The 21580-nt window shown below is 37.3% G+C and overlaps 1 protein-coding gene across 3 annotated transcripts in view; it reads left to right on the forward strand.

The window, feature by feature from the left end:
* Positions 1 to 21580, forward strand: part of C6 (complement C6) — an 85090-nt gene that overhangs the window by 37169 nt on the left and 26341 nt on the right. For all 3 annotated transcript variants that reach the window (XM_082837237.1, XM_082837236.1, XM_082837238.1), the window contains 6 exons: positions 1005 to 1245; positions 6065 to 6187; positions 15783 to 15949; positions 18286 to 18511; positions 19415 to 19586; positions 19930 to 20041. In XM_082837237.1, the coding sequence (XP_082693363.1) occupies positions 1005 to 1245; positions 6065 to 6187; positions 15783 to 15949; positions 18286 to 18511; positions 19415 to 19586; positions 19930 to 20041 (1041 nt within the window). The remainder of the gene's footprint in view (positions 1 to 1004; positions 1246 to 6064; positions 6188 to 15782; positions 15950 to 18285; positions 18512 to 19414; positions 19587 to 19929; positions 20042 to 21580) is intronic.

Consider the following 21580-nt stretch of genomic DNA (forward strand, 5'->3'; position numbering starts at 1 on the left):
GCCTTGTGAGGTTTTTTCTTCTTTTGTGTTAATAGTCATTTTGTCCACAATTATAGCACACAGAAAGATAGCTGTTTAATAATTTACAGCTATAATAATTTAATTAATAAATTTAACAATTTAACTAATAAAGACCTTTGGCTAAAATATGCCCCTCTCTCTTTTTATTAAACTTTACAATTTGCTAAAATTGAGAAATCAGTTACAGTATATAAATTTTTTTTAAAAGAACCGTATACATGGATACACACATAAAACAGTGGCTATGGAGAAGGACAGTATAATGAAATGAAATTTGGGGCATAATACCAATCACCTAATCCTAAATTAATTTGACATAACAAAAGACAATTAAAGAAAAAAGAACCTCCAAACAAATATTTCTGTTTACGGATAGAAGAGAGAGAATACAAATAATTTTGTTTAATTTTACTCCTTACATAATTTTTAAGTCATAACATTTTGGAGTTGAAAGGGGTGTGAAATGTCACAGATGAAGGCTGTGCAGCAGGTGACATTTCCCAGACAACTGAGGCCCAGAGAATTGACATGCTTTTCCTGAGTCTATGACAAAGTTATGACTTGAATCTCACTGGGTAACTTCCAGTTGAAAATTTACACAATCTTTGTTCAATTATTTGCATTAGGTAGGCTTTCTAAATAATAACATGGTAGGGGTGCACCCACAATTGACCATCAAGAAAGAAAGATTTACTTTTTGATACTTGATCTCTTTTGGTAGAGAGCACATGCCTCAGGCACACAGTTTACATGACTGAGGTCATCTTAATCTGTTTACCATTTTGAACATCTGAGGAAGAGGTACTGGAAAAAAATAAAATGAAAATTATCATTTTGTCTGTGGGAACATGCAATGGAGAGTTAAGAATTGTTGTAATGCTGTGGTTAGAATGAAGCTGATGGTAAACATTTAATGCTTGATCCCTCAAGCTTTCATTACCTTTAATAATCTTTTTTTTAATCCTTTCTCCTCTTCCATTTAGGATTCCAGTTTTATTAGGATCCATAAAGTGATAAAAGTCTCAAATTTCACAATGAAAACTAAAGATCTGCAGCTTTCTGATGTCTTTTTGAAAGCACTTAACCATCTGCCTCTAGAATACAACTCTGCTTTATACAGCCGGATATTTGATGACTTCGGGACTCACTATTTCACCTCTGGCTCCCTGGGAGGCGTGTATGATCTCCTGTATCAGTTTAGCAAGGAAGAACTAAAGAACTCAGGTTTGCTTTCTTCAACCTTCATTTTTAACTGATAAGATAGTGTGCAATACATTTTTCTCTTTCTCTATCCTTTTAGTTCTTCTTTATTGACTTTATTTCAACCCTGCTTTATTTCCAAAATGATATGAAGAAAAACCAAAAAGTACATACTCAAGGAAATAAAATAGAAATAGAAAATTCAGACAAAAAGAAGAAGGAAAAATAAATAGGCTTCACCTCTTTGGGCATCAGATTTGACCCAGAATTTCCTGACATTAAGAATATCATAAGCTGCTTAGTAGTGGTAAACTAAAGAGAGATGCATGCCATCACCTCAAGGAAAACAAAATTTTTCTTGGAACTAAACTCTAAAAGATAATTTACTTATAGCAATTTTATAGGAGATAATAATTTTATAAAACTGTAATTACAGCAAATCCACTGGCAGTCTTTTTTCTTTCTTTCTTTCTTTTCTTTTTTTTTCTTGGCCAAGCAGCTTTTGGAATCTTAGTTCCCTGACTAGGGATTGAACCCAGGCCCTCAATAGTGAAAGCGCAAAGTCCTAGGGAGAGGCCACAACAATGAGAGGCCCGCGTACCGCAAAAAGAAAAATTAAAAAAATAAAAAATAAATCTTGCTTTCTTATTATCCTAGATTGCCAATATTAATTACTATTACTTAAGTACCTTTGTATAAATTTTTCAGGCTCCTGTGTGAAATTTTTCAGGCTCCCGTGTGAAATGACACAGCATCCTTGTGATGCTTCTATCTTGAGAACATGGTTAGGAAATTTTATAATAACCAGAACCCAACTGACAGATTCCCCTAAATAAATCAGAATTCTTGATCATTTAACTTTTTTTTTTTTGCAGTACACGGGCCTCTCACTGTTGTGGCCTCTCGCGTTGCGGAGCACAGGCTCCGGACGTGCAGGCTCAGCGGCCATGGCTCACAGGCCCAGCCGCTCTGAGGCATGTGGGATCTTCCTGGACCAGGGCACGAACCCGTGTCCCCTGCATCGGCAGGCGGACTCTCAACCACTGTGCCACCAGGGAAGCCCTGATCATTTAACTTTTATACAAAAGAAATTAAGAATTTATTTTAAAAAACACCAAGCCAACTCTGAGGTCAATAGAGTTTCAATCCTTCTGTTCTTATATCTCATTATGACAAATGGTAATGTTTAATGGGGCTTCCCTGAGTCCTTCTAAACCTTAATTGATTAGATGTCCATCATGATCTGCTTTTTAAGAAAGGAGATGGGATAAATGTCTTTGAGAAAGATTTTCAGTAAGAAGGTCTTCAAAATTTTTTGCCTGACAGAGTTACTGAAATCCAAGACTTATGCTGTGATGGGCTTTCCACACTGCCTGCCTCTTATGTTTCCTTACAGTTATCCTTTCCACTGGAGCAATGTTTGCTTGATGAATTTAATCAACATTTATGATGAGTAAAAATCGTTTGGGGAAGTCTCTGGCCCTTGACTTGGCTTCATCTCACCCTTGGGATAAAATTATTCTGGTCACTGCTGCTGTAGCCAAGAATAATTTCTCACTTGATAAGCTATACTCATCATGCATTCACAGCAAAGCCTCTAAAGGCTTAGAGTTCAGGTCAGTTAAAGAACTATGTGAATCTTTAATCAACCATCCAGCATTTTAATAGTTGAAGCCCCATAACAAAAATGAAGAGTGATAAGCTATACTTCCTGAAATATTCTCACCTTCCATCTTTTTCTCTTTAAATAAAAATAGAGACTTCAGACACAGAGCCACACATAATAAGAGAAAGAAAGGGAGTTTGAGATATGATATAAAACTGGAAATATATAACCATACACACCTATGTGTACACACACACACACACACACTATATATATACATAGTATTTATAGTATGTGTATATATATTTAACATATTAAAATATATATCCTTATATTCAATATTTTTATATGTAATATATATTCTTATAGTCATTAAATATGTGCATTTCCATGTATATATATACTTCTCTGAGTCACAATAATAATATTGGAGCTCAATTTTAATTGTGGTTAAGATGAAGCTCACTCAGACAGAAACAAATCTCAATAAAATGGAATTCTCCGGTGGGTGTGCTTACCTGTTTTTGCCCACTCTTCAGATGAATACATATTCTGGCCTCCTCCCTTTTCCCTCTTTTAGTCCTTCTCCCCTTACTTCTCAATAATGTAGAGTTAGAGTTTAGGCTTAGTTTTTATTTGCTCTATTCAATAAGAATTATTTGCTTTATTCAATAAGAATTATATCCCTTGTCATTATTTTTTAAAATGACTTGAATACTTCATAGTACTTTCTCTAGTGCAAGAAGAATAAAACAAAATTAAATTGCTTTTTATTTGCATCCCTTGATTTATTCCTCTACTGCACAGTGTCCCATAGTCAATTTAAAACCTTGCATAAAAGTTGGAATTGCTTCAGCGTGCAAGGTAAAAAGAATTTCAGGAATACAGAGACAACATTAAACAATTAAAATATCATGTTATACAAGATGGTAATTTTAAAGTCCTTTGACTGGGAAGTCATTTTCTGCTCTGAATTAGAGGAGAAAAACTATACACCCCACTATTTATCAGTATGACTTTTTTTTTTTTTTTTTGGTACGCGGGCCTCTCACCATTGTGGCCTCTCCCGCTGCAGAGCACAGGCTCCGGACGCGCAGGCTAAGCGGCCATGGCTCACGGGCCCAGCCGCTCCATGGCATGTGGGATCTTCCCGAACCAGGGCACGAACCCGTGTCCCCTGCATCAGCAGGCGGACTCTCAACCACTGCGCCACCAGGGAAGCCCCTATCAGTATGACATTTTTGATTGACACTGTTGACCTTTGCCCAGTCAGAGTAGCTGAGGACATTTCTGAAATACTCATCTCTGTGTCACATCAGAGGGACACTCAGGCTTGAGAGGGCAAGTGCTTTAGCATCAAGAAACTCCTGTGTCAGTGTGGATATGGGTCAGGCACAAGCTATAGGACATCTTGTGAAGAAGAAAAGGCCGGCACAGAAATTCACTGATAAAGCCTTGATATTTTGATCACTGCATGACCAACACGATGACTCATAAGAGAGATTAATCATTCAAATCTTTAAGCATTCTCCTATAACCCTCAGCAAATGTAATTAACTTTACAGTTAATTATGTTATAATTAGTGAATTGGTCACATACAATTTAATTTTCACTTATAAATCATAGAAACCTAATGAAAGGATAAGAGTTGTGCACCACAGACGTATTAACTTCCTCACATGCCCTAAACATTTGCCTGACCCACTTATAAGAACAATACTACCAGAAGAAAAATGAGTTGTGTTTATTCAGTCTGACCAAAACAGCCATCAAACCAAGAATTCTTTACTCCAACCTGTAATACATCTCTTTGAATGGGTCAAACTATTGAAAGAACGGTGAAGTAGGAAGCCCCATCCCCATCTACTCAGCCTCATTCCTCGTTGATCTGCGCCCTCAGGTTTAAATTTCAGCATCATACTCACATGACACATCCAGCTCTGAAAATATTCTTCCCTGCCTCTTGTAACCTGCAACCCTAAGAATCAGTATCTGATAAACTACTTTGCTTTAAGTTGCTTAAGAGCTCACGTAACAGCTCTATCTCTCATGAGCTTGTATTTTTCAAGGCAAATTTTAACTAAACATCAAAAAAACTGGATTCTAGTTTAGGTGTTTTGGGTACCAGGTCAGGTGACTTGGGGAAAAAAAAAAAAAAGGAAACATTTATTCTTCTCAATTACCCCAGATAAGCAGTACAACTTAGCCTCCAAACAGCCAGACCTGTTTCTCTGTGCTCTGTCCCATTCAATCCCTGACATCCCCATCGGTTTTGAAGTCATTAAGAATAATGGCTAGCATTGGGGTGGAAAAGACTGATTCAGATACCAAAATCTTTAACAAATGATGCTTTGAAGTTTGTTAAAAGATAAGAACAATGAAGACCAAAGGAATTAGAATTGGATGTCCTGAGCTTCAGAGCAACAAGACTTTTAGAAGAGTTATAAAACTGTGGAGTGTCATCCTACGAAAGCAGCACTGGGAAACTAGGAAGATATCAAGCCCAGCTCCAACTCCTAAAGAGGCTGGGAATGAGGCAGCATCAACCTCCCTTGGAGACAACGGTGGAAATATATCAAGTATAGGCTTGAATTAAGATGAGGAGAAAGAGTGAACAGTCATCGAGGACATAAAAGAAGAGTTCATGAGTCAGGAAGTCAGAATTTCTGATAGTAAAATGAAAGGGTTTTGGAGGTAGAAGTGGAGTGAGCAGCTAAGTCAGGGAGAGGAAGCATAGCCAAGTATGAGAATGAGCGTTCCGGGAAGGAGAGGTGACCAATGAGATCTACATTTTAGGTGGTGAACAGGGGAAGAAGTGATATGGACTCAGTTCTCACAGAATCAGCTGTGGTCCCAAAAGAAGGCCTGTCAGCGGGGCACCAAACAGAGCATGTGTTTATCTCTTGACTTGTGGGGCTATACAAGGTCAGTGGCCAGCAGGACAGGAAAGCTGAGAGATTTATTGTGTGTAGGCAACATGGAGACGCCAACATGATCCCCATGGGGGAGACGGCAGGGACTCATATATACCTCTTCTCTTCAGCACGTCCCAGGGCCTGTGAAGGACTGCCTCTGTAGTAAAAGCCATTAATCATTTGAGCTCACGGGAACTGGAGGAGTTGTGTGCTGATATGGAGTACCTGTAGCTCCCCCAAGTGCCCAGAGCCTCATGTTCCTCTTCCCTGAATTCTCCATGGTACATTCTCAGGGTTTTTTGCTTGTATTCCATTTCCTAGGTCTAACGAAGGCAGAAGCCCAAAACTGCATCCGGGTTGAAACAAAGAAACGCTTCCTTTTTTTTACGAAAACAAAAGTGGAAGACCGGTGCACCACTAACAAGCTGTCAGAGAAATATGGAGGTAACAATGCTTTCTCTTAGCAGCTTACCCAGTGCATCCTGACTGGCCATAATTTAAGTACCATATTGCACATGATTGTGACTACACTATTTTTCACTTTTCATTAGTTTCATTTGTTTGCCTCAGAGCCCTATGTGTGGTGGGGGAAGGGAGCAAATCAAATATTAGTACTACTTAAAAGGGGATATGGTTAAGATTTTCTTTATCTCCTATTTAGTTTGTTTAACTGAATGCACATTTATTGATTCTTCCTATCGGCCAAACTCAGTATTAAGCATTGTAAAGTACAGATGGGCATGAACTAGGTCTTCCAGTCAAGGAACTTACAAAGTAAGGATACATATAGACAACCATTAAAAATACAGAAGATGTAGTACATATATACAATGGAATACTACTCAGCCATAAAAAAGAATGAAATAATGCCATTTGCATCAATGTGGATGGACCTAGACATTATTATACTAAGTGAAGTAAGTCAAAGACAAATACCATATGATATCACTTCTATGTGGAATCTAAAATATGATACAAGTGAACTTATTATAAAACAGAAACAGACTCATAGACATTATAGAAAACAAATTTATGGTTATCAAATGAGAAGGGGGGTAGAGATAAATTAGGAGTTTTGGATTAGAAGATACAAACTACTATATATAAAATAGATAAGCAAGGTCTTATTCTATAGCACAGGGAACTATACTCAGTATCTTGTAATAAACCATAAAGGAAAAGAATATGAAAAAGAATTATATATGTGTGTGTGTATATATATCCATATATATGAAAAATTGAATCACTCTGCTGTACACCAGAGACTAACAAAACATTGTAAATCAACTATACTTCAATTAAAAAAAAAAAGACAAATAAGTTGTAAGAGAAGTACATTTAAAAAAGCTCAGGCAACAAAGCCAGAAACCTGAGTGCTCTCTTTGATTTCTCCCTCCCTCTTTCTAGCCTCTACATCCAATAAGTAGTCATTCCTCCTCCTTAATATTTCTCCCAGTTCTCCCCAGCTCTTCATTTCCATAGACATGACTTCCATTCATCATTTCCAACCTGGATTACCACAGAGGCCTCCCAACTCATTCCCTTGCCTCTGGTCTTGCTTTCTTCCAATCTATTCTACACATTTTCTGTTAAAGGAATATTCTCCAAGACAAATCTTACCATGAAACACCCATGCCTTAAACTTGTCATGGTTTCACACAGCCTTGAAGATAGGTTCCTGCCTCTCTCCCTGCCTAGCTAAACTTTATGCAGTCTCTTAAATAAGTCATGCTCTCTTCTGTGCCTTGCCATTATAAATAGCTCCTTCCTCTGTGTAAAATTTTCTTATTTCCTTACTCTTCCTGACTGATTGCTACTTCTGCTCAGAACAAAGGAAATCAGAACCACAAAAACTCCCAAAATATGAAATTTATATGGTCATGGGAGGACAGCCAAGGAACAGATAATAATATCATATTTACTATAATAATAAATAGGTAGTTTTAAATATCAGAGCCTATCAATGGTCTACATGTGGATGCCCATGTTGAGCATAAGCAAAATGAGAGCTGACATGACAACTACACATTTGTATTATACCCCCCAAAAAAGAACAGTATGCAAACAATCAACCTAGTAATATAAACCAAACAATGTACAGATTCTATACCAGTTTGTCTTGCGATAGAATAATTTAATAAGAATGTGAATTCAGTAAATCAAAAGCTCAGAGATGAAAACATTAAATATAAGAATTAATTGAAAAGGAGGATTTCAAAGCTAAGATACAAAGACAGCAAATATTGAAAAGTATTGCCATTATAGTTATAAATAGACACTGCAACTTCAAAATATAATTGTCTGAAGATAAAATTGATAAAGAAAAATCTAAAGTAATTCATAATGAATGCAGAGAAAAAATCCAGATATTAACCATTATTAAAGAATATCTAATGGAAATGGAATGACAAATGTAATTCTATAGATGGGAATTAGTGTTCCTGAAATAGAGAGCCCAAGAAATGAAACAGAAAAACTATTTTTAAAACTATATATAAATAAATATACATATATATATATATATATAGCCCCTGAAATAAAGGAAGAAATTTGTCTTCATTATTTGTATCAGAAATATTGTTCAAATATACAATTTCAAGACAAATTCTAGTTAATTAACTAAATACAAAGACTTTTAAAATGAATTCAAGTATCCTAGCTGAAAGAACAAGTTCCCTACAGAATAACAACAAAATCTGGCTAGCGTCAGACTTCTTCTTGACAAAATGCAAAGCTACAAGATGATAGAGGAATGTCCACAAATTTCTAAAAGAGAAAAGAAAATGTGTTCATATGTAGAGGTAACAGAAAGACGTCTCAAAACATGAGAGAATTCTGGGAATATTCATTCTTGAATACTTACTGAAAAAAAACTACTCGACTATAAAATCCATCCAACATAGAGATGAGAAAATGTCAAATATGAATTCTAGTTTTCAGCTTGTAGGGACACTGCAAAATCAGAGACTATTGCAATAGTCTCCAAACTGGTTAATCAACTATCAATCCTGCCCAGCTGACACCTTGCTAATATTCCTGAATTGTGTCAACTCCCCAACCCAAGTTTTTAGTGCCTGGCTTATAGCAGATTCTCAACTAATGCTTATTAATCACAATGACAATTTGCCTAAAAACAGAGACACATTTATGTTGTTTTCTAAAAGCAAAGCACACTTAAGAACATAGATTTGGATGGACTGGTTCAAGATGGCAGAGTAGAAGGATGTGTGCTCACTCCCTCTTGCGAGAGCACAGGAATCAAAACTGACTGTGAAAAATCATTGATAGGAAGACACTGGAACTCACCAAAAAAGATACTCCACATCCAAACTCAAAGGAGAAGCCACAATGAAACAGTAAGAGGGGCGCAATCACAATATAATCAAATCCCATTACTGCTAGGTGGGTGACTCACAAACTGAAGAACAATTATACCACAGAAGTCCACCCACTAGAGTGAAGGTTCTGAGCCCCATGTCAGGCTTCCCAACCTGGGGGTCTGGCAACAGGAGGAGGAATTTCCAGAGAATCAGACTTTGAAGGCTAGTGGGATTTGATTGCAGCACTTCAATAGGACTAGGAGAAACAGAGACTCCACTCTTGGAAGACACACACAAAGTAGTGTGCACATCAGGACCCAGGGGGAAGGAGAAGTGACCCCACAGGAGACTGAACCAGACCTACTTGCTAGTCTTGGAGGATCTCCCGCAGAGGTGGGGGGCAGGTATGGCTCACCATGGGGACAAGGACACAGGCGGTGGAAGTTCTGGGAAGTACTCCTTGGTGGGAGTCCTCCCAGATTAGCCCCACCAAAGAGCCTCTAGGCTCCAGTGCTTGGTTGCCTCAGGCCAAGCAACCAACAGGGAGGGAACTCAGCTCCACCCATCAGCAGACAAGTGGATTAAAGTTTTACTGAGCTATGCCTACCAGATCAACACCCAGCTCTACCCACCACCAGTCCCTCCCATCAGGAAGCTTGCACAAGCCTCTTAGATAGCCTTATTCAACAGAAGACAGACAGCAGAAGCAAGAAGAAAAACAATCCTGCAGCCTGTGGAACAAAAACTACATGGACAGAAAGATAGACAAAATGAAAGGGCAGGGGCTTCCCTGGTGGCACAGTGGTGAAGAATCCACCTGCCATGATATACTTAAAGTGATGAAAGGAAAGAACCTACAACCAAGTTTACTCTACCCAGCAAGGATCTCATTCAGATTCGATGGAGAAATCAAAAGCTTTACAGACAAGCAAAAGCTAAGAGAATTCAGCAACACCAAACCAGCTCTACAACAAATGCTAAAGGAATTTCTCTAAGTGGGAAACACAGAGAAGAAAAGGACCTACAAAAACAAACCCCCAAAAAATAAGAAAATGGTAATAGGAACATATATATCAATAATTACCTTAAACGTGAATGGATTAAATGCTCCAACCAAAAGACACAGGCTTGCTAAATTGATACAAAAACAAGACCCATATATATGCTGTCTACAGGAGACCCACTTCAGACCTAGGGACACATACAGACTGAAAGTGAGGGGATGGAAAAAGATATTCCATGCAAACAGAAATCAGAAGAAAGCTGGAGTAGCAATACTCATCTCAGACAAAATAGACTTTATAATAAAGAATGTTACAAGAAGTAAGGAAGGACACTATGTAATGATCAAGGAATCAATCTAAGAAGACGATAGAACAATTATAAATAAATATGCACCCAACATAGGAGCACCTCAATACATAAGGTAACTGCTAACAGCTATAAAAGAGGAAACCAACAGTAACACAATAATAGTGGAGAACTTTAACACCTCACTTACACCAATGGACAGATCATCCAAACAGAAAATTAATAAGGAAACACAAGCTTTAAATGACACAACAGACCAGGTAGATTTAATTGATATTTATAGGACATTCCAACCAAAAACAGTAGATTACATTTTCTTTTCAAGTGCACATGGAACATTCTCCAGGATAGATCACATCTTGGGTCACAAATCAAGCCTCAGTAAATTTAAGAAAATTGAAATCATATCAAGCATCTTTTCTGACCACAACACTATGAGATTAGACATCAATTACAGAGAGAAAAACATAAAAAACACAAACACACGGAGACTAAACAGTATGCTACTAAATAACCAAGAGATCACTGAAGAAATCAAAGAGGAAATAAAAAAATACCTAGGGACAAATGTCAATGAAAACATGATGATCCAAAACCTATGGGATGCAGCAAAAGCAGTTCTAAGAGGGAAGTTTATAGCTATACAGGTCTACCTCAAGAAACAAGAAAAATCTCAAATAAACAATCTAACGTTACATCAAAAGGAACCAGAGAAAGAAGAACAAACAAAACCCAAAGTTAGCAGAAGGAAAGAAATCATATAGATCAGAGCAGAAATAAATGAAATAGAAACAAAGAAAACAATAGCAAAGATCAATAAAACTAAAAGCTGGTTCTTTGAGAAGATAAACTAGATTGATAAACCTTTAGCCAGACTCATCAAGAAAAAGAGGGAGAGTACTCAAATCAATAAAATCAGAAATGAAAAAGGAGAAGTTACAATGGACATGGCAGAAATACAAAGCATCCTAAGAGACTACTACAAGCAACTCTATGACAATAAAGAGGACAGCCTGGAAGAAATGGACAAACTCTTAGAAAAGTATAACTTTCCAAGACTGAACCAGGAAGAAATAGAAAATATGAACAGACTAATCACAAAGAATGAAATTGAAACTGTGATTAAAAACCTTGCAACAAAAAAAGTCCAGGACCAGACAGCTTCACAGGTGAATTCTATCAAACATTTAGAGAAGAGCTAACACCCATCCTTCTCAAACACCTCCAAACAATTGCAGAGGAAGGAACACTACAAAACTCACTCTACGAGGCTACCATCACCCTGATACCAAAACCAGACAAAAATACTACAAAAAAAGAAAATTACAGACCAATATCACTGATGAATATAGATGCAAAAATCCTCAGCAAAATACTAGCAAACAGAATCTAACAATACATTAAAAGGATCATAGACCATGATCAAATGGAATTTATCCCAGGGATGCATGGATTCTTCAATATATGCAAATCAATCAATGTGATACACCATGTTAACAAATTGAAGGATAAAAACCATATGATCATCTCAGTAGACGCAGAAAAAAACTTTTGACAAAATTCAACACCTATTTATGGTAGAAACTCTCCAGAAGCTGGGCATAGAGGGAAACTACCTCAACATAATAAAGGCCATATATGACAAACACACAGCAAACATCATTCTCAAGGGTGAAAAACTGAAAGCATTTCCTCTAAGATCAGGAACAAGACAAGGATGTCCACTCTTGCCACTATTATTCAAAATAGGTTTGGAAGTCCTAGCCACGGCAATCAGAGAAAAAAAAGAAATAAAAGTAATACAAATTGGAAAAGAAGTAAAACTGTCACTGTTTGCAGATGACATCATACTATACATAGATAATCCAAATGATGCCACTAGAAAACTACTAGAGCTAATCAATGAATTTGGTAAAGTTGCAGGACACAAAATTAATGCATAGAAATCTCTTGCATTCCTATACATTAACAATGGAAGATCAGAAAGAGAAATTAAGGAAACAATCCCATTCACCATTGCAACAAAAAGAATAAAAAACCTAGGAATAAACCCACTTAAGGAGACAAAAGGCCTGTACTCAGACAACTATAAGACACTGATGAAAGAAATCAAAGATGAGACATGTCCTTAGATTGGAAGAATCAATATTGTAAAAATGACTATACTACCCAAAGCAATCTACAGATTCAATGCAATCCCTATCAAATTACCAATGGCATTTTTTTACAGAACTAGAAAAAAAAAACTTAAAATTTGTATGAAAACACAAAAAACCCCAAATAGCCACAGCAATCTTGAGGGGGAAAAATGGAGCTGGAGGGATTAGACTCCCTGACTTCAGACTATACTACAAAACTACAGTAATCAAGACAGTATGGTACTGGCACAAAAACAGAAATATAGATCAATGGAACAGGATAGAAAGCCCAGAGATAAATCCCCACACCTTTGGTCAACTAACCTGTGACAAAGGAGGCAAGGATATACAATGGAGAAAAGACAGCCTCTTCGATAATTGGTGCTGAGAAAACTGGACAGCTACATGTAAAAGAATGAAATTAGAACACTCCCTAGCAACATACACAAAAGTAAACTCAAAATGGATTAGAGACCTAAATATAAGACTGGAAAGTATAAAACTCTTTGAGGAAATCATAGGAAGAACACTCTTTGACATAAATCACAGCAAGATCTTTTGTGACCCACCTCCTAGAGTAATGGAAATAAAAACAAAAATAAACAAATGGAACCTAATGAAACTTAAAAGCTTTGGCAAAGCAAAGGAAACTACAAACAAGATAAAAAGACAACCCTCATAATAGGAGAAAATATTTGCAAACGAATCAACAGACAAAGGATTAATCTCCAAAATATATAAACAGCTCATGCAGCTCAATATTAAAAAAAAACAATTAAAAAATGGGCAGAAGACCTAAATAGACATTTCTCCAAAGAAGACATACAGTTGGCCAAGAGGCACATGAAAAGATGCTCAACATCACAAATTAGTAGAGAAATGCAAATCAAAACTACAAAAAGGTATCACCTCACACCAGTTAGAATGGGCATCGTCAGCAGATGTACAAACAAATGCTGGAGAGGGTGTGGAGAAAAGGGAACACTTTTGCACTGTTGGTGGGAATGTAAATTGATACAGCCACTATGGAGAACAGTATGGAGGTTCCTTAAAAAGCTGAAAATAGGATTACCATATGACCCAGCAATCCCACTACTGGGAATATACCCAGAGAAAACCCTAATTCAAAAATACACATGCACACCAGTGTTCACTGCAGCACTGGTTACAATAGCCAGGTCATGGAAGCAACCTAAATGCCCAACGACAGACGAATGGATAAAGAAGAAGTGGTATATATATACAATGGAATATTACTCAGCCATAAAAAGGAACAAAATTGGGGCTTTTGCAGAGATGTGAAAGGACCTAGAGACTGTCATAGAGAGTGAAGTAAGTCAGAAAGAGAAAAACAAATATCGTATATTAATGCATATATGTGGAATCTAGACAAATGGTACAGATGAACCAGTTTGTAAGGCAGAAATAGAGACAGAGATGTAGAAAACATACGTATGGACACCAAGGGGGGAAAGTGCTGGGTGGGGGGGCTGAATTGGGAGATTAGGATTGACATATATACACTAATATGTATAAAATAGGTAACTAATAAAAACCTGCTGTATAAAAGAAATAAAAATTTTAAAAAGAGCTTTGATTTGTCTATTTCTAACCCTGAGCTACTTTGATTAAATCATTTGACTCCAAACTTTTATAATCTGTAATGGTACCATTAAATTTTTTTGAGGATATATCCCTAATATATGTATACTTACTAACAAATGTTTATGAATATATTATTTCTAAAAATACATTATGGACAAAAATATATACAAGTGTGCAAAATAGAAAATATCAAAAGATAATCTATATGAAATAAACAGAATTTTTCCTTGTCTTGCTCATATCATTATGATAATACTTCATAAAATTCCTTAAAATTTTTGATATGTTTTGAGAGTGGCTTGCTGTCAAACTCATGTTGTGATTGATGAGAAGCTTGTGGAAGAAATAGAAGTGTCTGCTCTTCCTTCTATTAGTTGTTTTCCTTATGTTTGCACTGTTGGTATCATCTTCAGTCTGCATTTTCTTTCTGGAATCCTTTTAAGCAATTTATTCACTTGTAACGTTCTGTTCAAAGTAGCTAATAGAATAGTAAATAGACTTAACTAGTTCTTTCTTCAGGGTCCCATTCTTAGCATATATAGCTCTTACCAGTGTCAATCCATTTATGACATATATCAATCTGCATATCAGAGTCACCGTCAATAGGTATATGATATATTGGCAAATAATAATTTCTCCCTTATTTTATTTGAAAATTAAATGCAAAAAAACTCTAAAAATTTCTTCTTATACCCCTCTTAAGCAGCTCACTTTGAAAAGGACCATACTTTTTTCATAGAGAGAGTATTTCACCCATTGTTCTAATCATCCTAGACTCTCTTACTGTAGAATTTCTAAACAGTTGGGGGCATAGCTGATCCTTACTGACACTCCAGAACAGACACCAGATTAATGCCATTAACTATTACCCATATCACTAGGCTCTTTCCCATTTGATTTTATTTCTCACTATAATTTCTTATTACTCAGTTCCTACCCATATTAAAGACACCATTAGTTAAGAGGAATAGTTTTGAAAATTTATATGAAAGATCTGTGCTGTATAGAGTAAACGCCAGTACCTCTAAAGCAACATTGTGCCAACTTTTAACTTGAGATTTAATTTTTTTTTTTTTGGTTAGTTGTACTTTTACTCCTGTCTTTAAGCTTAAAGGTATTCTATCAACATTTTTCTGTAATTGCAGTCAGTTATGGTATGGCAGTCAACTGACTGGGTACCAGAAACCATGTGGCTTACGTTATTCCGGGGGCCCAAGACATATGCCCATCTAAGTCAAAAGTGGGAGGCTTGGCATCAAAGAGCAGGAGACAGAGTCCTCAGGCCTTGGGCTACATCTGCATCCCAGCCCCCCTCCGCCCCCTTAGTATGCATGTGTTCCAGGCCAAATTACTTCTGGCTTCAATGTCCATGTTTGTAACACCTACTGCTCCGGGTTGTTAAGAGAATTACATAAATAATGAGTGCAGAGTGCCTGGCATACATGTGTTGCTTAATAAATGGTAGCTGTTGGCACTATTATTATCATTTCTATTATTAAACTCCCTATAGGGACAAGAGACGTGTTCTCTTGCTTTTCACTTAGTTTACTTAATTGAGCTACATGATTCTGCCATCTGCTTCTTTCTCCTGTGCAAATAGGCTTTACTTTCAAGTTTGAATTTGCAATAAAATTAAATGAGTAATTTTCTTGAAATACCTTGCAGGTTCATTTATTCAGGGATCAGAGAAATCCATATCCCTGGTTCAAGGCGGGAGGAGTGAGTATGCAGCAGCTTTGGCGTGGGAGAAAGGGAGTTCTGGTCCAGAAGAGAAGACATTTTCTGAGTGGTTAGAATCAGTGAAGGAAAATCCTACTGTGATTGACTTTAAGGTAAGATTGAAAAGCATTATGGGTAAGAGCTAAGGCAGTTCTCTGGCAGCCCAAACTGTACATCACACAATTCCTTTTCCATTTTCTTCTCAGATGATAAAAGAAATGTCTTTCTTTAGTGTGTATGCACAACATACCTTTTTAAAAAACATTAAATTAAACATCTCTTGTTTATGCTGTTCAAACAAGCATTCTGTAGTATAGCATTTAGAATTCCCAGCACACATTAAATATCAGAAGAGGGAGTTTAGTGCATGAAAATGCCTAAACTTACCTGGAGTAGTGTTCTACTCCCCATGTATGTAATAAATTTGATTTCTGTACTTTTCTTGCAATTCTTTATTTGATGAGCCCTGCTAAATCTTCATTTATAGCTCTGTGGGGTAAATGGGATTTTAGACCCATTTGATTTTCTGTTTCTATCACCACTGATTAAATTTACCAGTCTTATATTTGTTGTAATTACATTAAAGGGTGATTTTTATTAGGTATGAAATACTTTGTCCACAAATCAGTCATATGCCACTTTGAGCCAGTTTTGCCTAAAACATAAGCACATTTTAAAAAGCTCTTTAAGGAGCTATTCTGCTCATTTCATTTAAATGAAAATAAAGGAGTTCAATCATCATGAAGGCAGAATGGTTTACATGTAGCATGAAGATACTTGGAGCTCTACAGGTTATGGTAGGAAAATGAGGTCCAGCTGCCCATCTGGGCACTTGTGAGTCATACACTTCACTAGAGAGTCATTCCTCTGAGGTTTTAAAATGTTAATTAAAATGAGCCCTGGAAGACCGAAACAGACATTTCTCCAAAGAAGATACACAGATTGCCAACAAACACATGAAAGGATGCTCAACATCTCTAATCATTAGAGAAATGCAAATCAAAGCTACAATGAGGTATCACCTCACACCAGTCAGAATGGGCATCATCAGAAAATCTACAAACAACTAATGCTGGGGAGGGTGTGGAGAAAAGGGAACCCTCTTGCACTGTTGGTGGGAATGTGGAGGTTCCTTAAAAAACTACAAACAGAACTACCATACGACCCAGCAATCCCACTACTGGGCATATACCCTGAGAAAACCATAATTCAAAAAGAGTCATGTACAATGTTCATTGCAGCTCTATTTACAATAGCCAGGACGTGGAAGCAACCTAAGTGTCCATCGACAGATGAATGGATAAAGAAGATGTGACACACATATACAATGGAATATTACTCAGCCATAAAAAGAAACAAAATTGAGTTTGTAGTGAGGTGGATGGACCTAGAGTCTGTTGTACAGAGTGAAGTAAGTCAGAAAGAGAAAAACAAATACCATATGCTAACACATATATATGGAATTTAAAAAAAAATGGTTCTGAAGAACCTAGGGGCAGGACAGGAATAAAGACACAGACGAAGAGAATAGACTTGAGGACATGGGGAGGGAGAAGGGTAAGCTGGGACAAAGTGAGAGAGTGGCATGGACATATATACACTACCAAATTTAAAATAGATAGCTAGTGGGAAGCAGCCACATAGCACAGGGAGATCAGCTCGGTGCTTTATGACCACCTAGAAGGGTGGGATAGGGGATATGGGGATGTATGTATACATATAGCTGATTCACTTTGTTATAAAGCAGAAACTAACACACCATCGTAAAGCAATTATACTCCAATAAAGATGTTAAAAAAAAATGAACCCCGATTTTGTGTTAGCTCCATATTTGTTACTGTAATTCTACTATTGATCCTACCAGCAAGTTCATTTCTCTATTTTGTCTCTCCACATCTTCTCATCTGGTTCCATCAAAAGCCAGTAGTAGTGTCCCTGGAAAAACAGAGAACACTGAAAGCCTCTCTTCGCCCTTTCCAGATTTTTCTCCTTGAGTCAAACTTGATGTGCCTTCAGCAAAGCATTCCTGAGCTGCCTAACTCTTGGTCACTTTTCTCAGTACTTTGATGCATGCATTTGATGCTTAATAAACAAGTCGATGTAAATCCAAGTAAGCGACACCTCATGTGAGGCTTCCTCCATAGTAGAATTCTGGGGAAAGTAAGCTCCAGATACTTTATACCTGCCATGTTTTAGGGACAACAGAAGCCAGCTAACCTTGCAGATAGCTGCTCTACCCACTGTAGAAGGGAAAGAAGCTCCCCCACCCTCATGGGAAGGGCTTTTCTCCACTAGTCCAGTCGACAGATATACCATATTCTACAACAATCCCTTTGAAGTGTGGGATTTTCCATCCCTTGCCTCTCATTCTACGGGAATTGGGCGATGATGGCAACATATGCCAGAGATGTGACTCTGACTGGACCTCCTCTCTCCCATCTGCTCTTAGCTTGCTCCCATTACAGACCTGGTAAGAAATATCCCCTGTGCGGTGACAAGACGGAACAACCTCATGAGAGCTTATCGAGAATATGCAGCCAAGTTTGACCCCTGCCAATGTGCTCGATGCCCTAATAACGGCCACCCCACGCTCTCAGGGACTGAATGTCTGTGCGTGTGCCAGAGCGGCACCTATGGTGAGAACTGTGAGAGGCGCTCTCCGGATTACAAATCTAGTAAGTGTCAGTAACTTGCTATAAGGTAGGAAGCTTTCCCCTCCCAAAGGTATTGTAGGTTGGTCAATGAAAACAACAAAACAAAACAAAACTTCTCTGCATAAGAGAACTGCATAAGCAATTTCCACCTTACGCAAACTCACAAGGAAAACAGGCCTGGAGAAAGTTAGACTCAAAGGTCAAACAGTCCTGGTGTGAATCTCAGCTGTAACCTACCAGCTATGTGACCTTGGGAAAGTCACCTAACCTCTCTATGCCTCAGTCTGTTCATCCATAAAGTGGGGATAATGCCACTATATACCCCAAAATTATATATGTGTATATATATATAAAATATACAGCACAATGCCTATAACATAAAATAGATAAAATAATAAAACACACTATAAAGTAAAATATGTGATGCTCTTGTTAACCTCTTGTGCATTATAATGTAGAATGAGGGTGGCTTGTAATAAGGGATAAATTAAGACACAACCAAAGTTTTCATACAGGACCAAGCAATGTACATACCTCTAACCCTTCTTAGAAAGAGGATATGTCATGGGAGTAAGAATATTGTCTACTACCTTTAAAAATGTAATTTTATATATATTCTATTTGGAAGAAGTTCACATGTATACATATATTTATGTATATATGTATGTGTGAGATATGTTGCTGATAGTTGAAAATGATTCATAGTTGTTGCCATTTTATTCAGGCTGTGGGAACAGGAAAGGGAAATCAGGTGATACGTCAGTCCCTTTGCACAGATAATTTCTTTTAATCCTCACAATAACCCTATGATATTCCACAAAGGCTCCCACAGCTAAACTGTGAGGAAGCCAAGTTGACCTGGCTTCAAAGCCCCAATTCTCCCAGAGGCACCAAGATCGGTGGATGGGTCTTCCTGTGTTCCAGATGCTGTAGACGGGAACTGGGGCTGCTGGTCTTCCTGGAGCACGTGTGATGCTACTTACAAGAGATCGAGAACTCGAGAATGCCACAACCCTGCTCCCCAGCAAGGAGGGAAAAGCTGTGAGGGGGAGAGGCGGCAAGTGGAGCACTGCACATTTTCCATAATGCAGAACGAGTAAGGATGGATACGGGGAGAGAGCAGGGCATCTCCCCCAACACCGCTACTAAACTAGACAGTTAAGATATTTATTTTCTTACTGCTAGGTAAAGAAATGATTAGAATTTTACCTATTCCAACACAACATATCAGTGAGGTGTTAGATCGGCTGCTACCCCTTTTTCTCTCTGTTTTCTCTCTTTTTTAAATGTATTATATACATATATATATACACACATATATAATGTGTATACACGCATGCATATATGTGTATACACAAACATGTAAATGTGTATATACATATATATATATACACACACATATTTATTGTATTATACACACGTTTATTTTTCCCTTTTAGTGGACAACCATGCATCAGTGATGATGAGGAAGTGAAAGAAATAGACCTCCCTGAATTAGAATCAGATTCAGGGTGTCCTCAACCAGTCCCTCCAGAAAATGCATTTATCCGGGTAAGCATCCTGACCTTTACTTTAGGTTTGGAATCCAAAAAAATAGAACTTAGGAAACATGCACTTTCTTTTATTTAGAGTTATTTTTTTCTTAGTTTAATACCTGTTGACTTAAAAAGTAAAAAAGGAATATTTAGAAAGTCTCCATCACTTTTCCCTGTGAATTCCCTGGAGGTGTCCTCATACCTGGTTGCTAGACCAAACTAACACACACACTTTTGTGTGCCTTGGCACTACTAACTCGTGTGGTGGTACATTTATGTGAGTGGAGAATGGTTTGGATGACTTCTGTAGGAATCTGCAACTAAGATCTGACTGTTTATTTCTGAATCTGAGCAAAGTAACCCCCTATCTAAGGCACGTTATCAGAGAAACAAACTAGTCTTGACTGTAACATAGGAGGTGTTGAGTCTGTAATGGCGTCTTAAGTTAAAAACCTATAGAACTCTTAAGCAGTCAGTACAGTTTTAATACCTTTTAATTTTATCATTTTTCATTAAACCACTATATGTTTCTATGATTAAAAACAACTAAATACTTTTTGTTAGACAGTTCTGTGGCTTTAGATATAAACTTTCAGGAGATAGATAATATTTAAAATTGATCACAGGTCTGGGCTAACGTATCTTCCCTGTTCATTCATCTTCTGTTCATGTATAAGGTACCAGGCCTAAAGTTGTGAGAGGGAGGAAATATTTTGGAGGGGGAGTAATGTCGATTAGTCTTTACTCTAGAACCAGAGATTCTCACACTCCAGATGCACTAGAGGCTAATCTTGAGCAGGGCCCAGAAACTTCCATAACTAACAAGATCCCTGGTAATACCGATGCTGCTAGTTCAAAAGTCACACTTTGGAAACGAATCCTTTAGAATAGGAGTTAACAAATTATGGCCCACAGACCAAATCTGACCTGCCCTCTGTATTCTTTTCTTTTCTTTTTTTAATGAAATTTATTGGAACACAACCACATTCCTTTGTTTACATAATGACCATAGCTGTTTTGTGCAACTGTGACACAAGGTGACAGACACTGCCTGACCTGCAATTGATGATCAAGGCCCTTTATAGAAAAAGTTTTCCAGTCCCTGCCCTACAACAGTATCCTCAGAATTACATTTTATCAGATCCAGATACCTAAATAATTTTTAATCTGTTTGTGCCAGCTGCTTAAATAAAGTATTAAAATGATTGACATTCTAATTTTAAAAACACACAAAGGGTTTAAACAGTGATTCATTCTTCTAATGATGCTTTACAAAATTAGATTATATGTTTCCATTTCCATGAATAAGTTCACTCCTTGTTTTAATTTGTTCTTTATTAAAGGCCTAATTCCTACCTGATGATAGTTTTTGCACAAAAGTAATACAATTTTAACTTTTCCTAATGAGTACCTTCTAGATTCCTAGTAGCAAAATGCTCCTTATATGGCGTCAAACAGAGGCAGGTATGCCTCATTTCAGGCTAGAGCAATCATGTCATTGCACGTGAAGATATCTTTTCAGTGACCAAGACACAAGTCCTACACCCATTGGCAA

Source organism: Leucopleurus acutus (assembly GCF_964270905.1).
Source record: "Leucopleurus acutus genome assembly, chromosome: 3".
NCBI classification, from domain to species: domain Eukaryota; kingdom Metazoa; phylum Chordata; class Mammalia; order Artiodactyla; family Delphinidae; genus Leucopleurus; species Leucopleurus acutus.